Source organism: Eimeria tenella, genomic scaffold (genome assembly GCF_000499545.2).
Source record: "Eimeria tenella Houghton genomic scaffold, Eth_scaff2394, whole genome shotgun sequence".
Lineage (NCBI taxonomy): Eukaryota > Apicomplexa > Conoidasida > Eucoccidiorida > Eimeriidae > Eimeria > Eimeria tenella.
This window is the reverse complement of record NW_013542256.1, coordinates 2,028-3,804: the sequence shown is the minus strand read 5'-3', so window position 1 is coordinate 3,804 and position 1,777 is coordinate 2,028. Positions and strand designations below refer to the sequence as shown.

The window sequence follows — 1,777 nt, the reverse complement described above, 5'->3', positions numbered from 1 at the left end:
GCAGCAGCAGCAGCTGCTGCTGCTGCTGCAGCGGGAGGGCCGCGTCAGGGACAATCGAGGAAGAGGGCGTGCAAGTTGTGTGGGATTTGAAGAATGATTTGCGGCTGCATCTGTTTGAATCTGGGGTGTCTGTACACCGCGGCCTTGCTGCTGCTGCTGCTGCTGCTGCTGTCGGGGCTGTAGTGGAGGCCCTTGTGGGGAGCGACGGGGCCCTTTGCCAGCGCGCAGATGAGCTGCAGTTCAGGCTGCAGCTGATGCAGCAGCAGCAGCAGCAGCAGCAGCAGCCGGACCAGCAGCTGCTGCTGCCCGTGCAGCGGGCGTCCCTAGGAAGCACAACGGAGAGGTGAGGAAGCACGGCACTAGCTGCTGCTGCATTTGCTGCTGCTGCTGTTGCATTTGCTGCTGCTGCTGCTGCTGATAATGGCTGCGGGCCTTCCGTAGCTGCTACATTTGCGTGTCTCAGATGGAGGACAGCCAGCTCGTTTGGGTGGCGGGGCTTTCCTTCCATTTTGCCTAAACCCTAAACCCTAAACCCTAAACCCTCGGCACGAGCCTCAGCATACGAGACACACCATGCAGCAGCAGCAGCAGCAGCAAAATTAGGAACTGGCTTTAGTGGTTCTCGCTTTAGTTTTTGAGCTTGTAGCTCGCGTAGGCAGGCGCCTGAAGGGATGTGGTGTGGCTGTTGCTGCTGCTGCTGCTGCTGCTGCTGCTGCTGTGCAGGCTGCTGCTGCGCGTGCTGGAGTTTCTGCAGCAGCAGAATGACTATTATTCGGGCAGAGGGGGTGCGGGAATTTGGCCCCCTGTGTCTTCATGGGTGCCAGATGCTGCTGCTGCTAGCTGGCCTTTTGCTGCAGCAGCAGCAGCAGCAGCAGCAGCAGCAGCAAACGGCGAGGAAAGCCGCCGCTACTCGGAGGTTTCTTACTTGTCTCCCTACATGCTGCAGACTTGGCGGTTGCTCGTTGCGCTGCTGCTGGATCCCACGCAGCAGCAGCAGCAGCAGCTGCAGCGGCTGCTGCAGCAAGGCCCCAACAGAGACTTAAATGTTTCTTTTGCTGCTGCATTAGAGAGAGAGCGGCAGCTAAATGTTCTTCAGTGGCTGCTGGAGGAGGGCCGGCCGCTGCTGCTTAGCTTCCTGCGAAGGGCTGGGTCGCCTGCAGCAGCTCAGCTGCAGCAGCAGCAGCAGCAGCAGCAGTTGCTGCTGCAAAACCACCAGCTCTTCCTATCCTGCAACGCCAAGGCCCTACTCGAGGCCTTCGCAGCAAAGGGAGAGCTGCGGAGGTTTGCTGCGCTGCTGCACCTGCTGGCCAACGGCCACGTGAGTCAGCAGCAGCAGCAGCAGCAGCAGCATCAGGAAGGGCAGCAGCAGCACGTGCTGCCGCTGAATGAATTGTTCCTCTGATACATGCTGTTGCTGTTGCTGCTGCTGCTGCTGCAGGGGCTGGCATGTGTGCATCTGCTGCTTAAAGGGGGCGCCTTCTACCCGCATTTGGCTCTAACAATTGCTGCCCACATTCAGCAGCCACTTGGATCTCAAGTGAGCTGCTGCTATTGCTGCTGCTGCTGCTACTGCTGCTGCTGGCCGGCCTGCGGCAGCGGGTGCTGCTGCTCCCCGCTTTGTTGCACATTGAGCTCTCCAGCAGCAGCGGCAGAAGCTGTATCTATTTGCGAGCGCGCACTATTGCTGCTGCTGCTGCTGCTGCTGCTGCTGCAGCTGCTCTACGCGGATGCGCTGCAGGCGTCTGCGCTGCCGCAGCCCCCGCAGGAAGTGCGGCGG

At 60.3% G+C, this 1,777-nt stretch overlaps 1 protein-coding gene across 1 annotated transcript in view; it reads left to right on the top strand.

The window, feature by feature from the left end:
* Positions 1 to 31: 31 nt before the first annotated feature.
* Positions 32 to 1,777, top strand: part of ETH_00043025 (nucleoporin, putative) — a gene marked incomplete at both ends in the record, with an annotated part of 3,742 nt that continues 1,996 nt past the window's right edge. The window contains 4 exons of the mRNA XM_013374922.1: positions 32 to 343; positions 724 to 1,318; positions 1,439 to 1,537; positions 1,715 to 1,777. Coding sequence (XP_013230376.1) covers positions 32 to 343; positions 724 to 1,318; positions 1,439 to 1,537; positions 1,715 to 1,777 — 1,069 coding nt within the window. The remainder of the gene's footprint in view (positions 344 to 723; positions 1,319 to 1,438; positions 1,538 to 1,714) is intronic.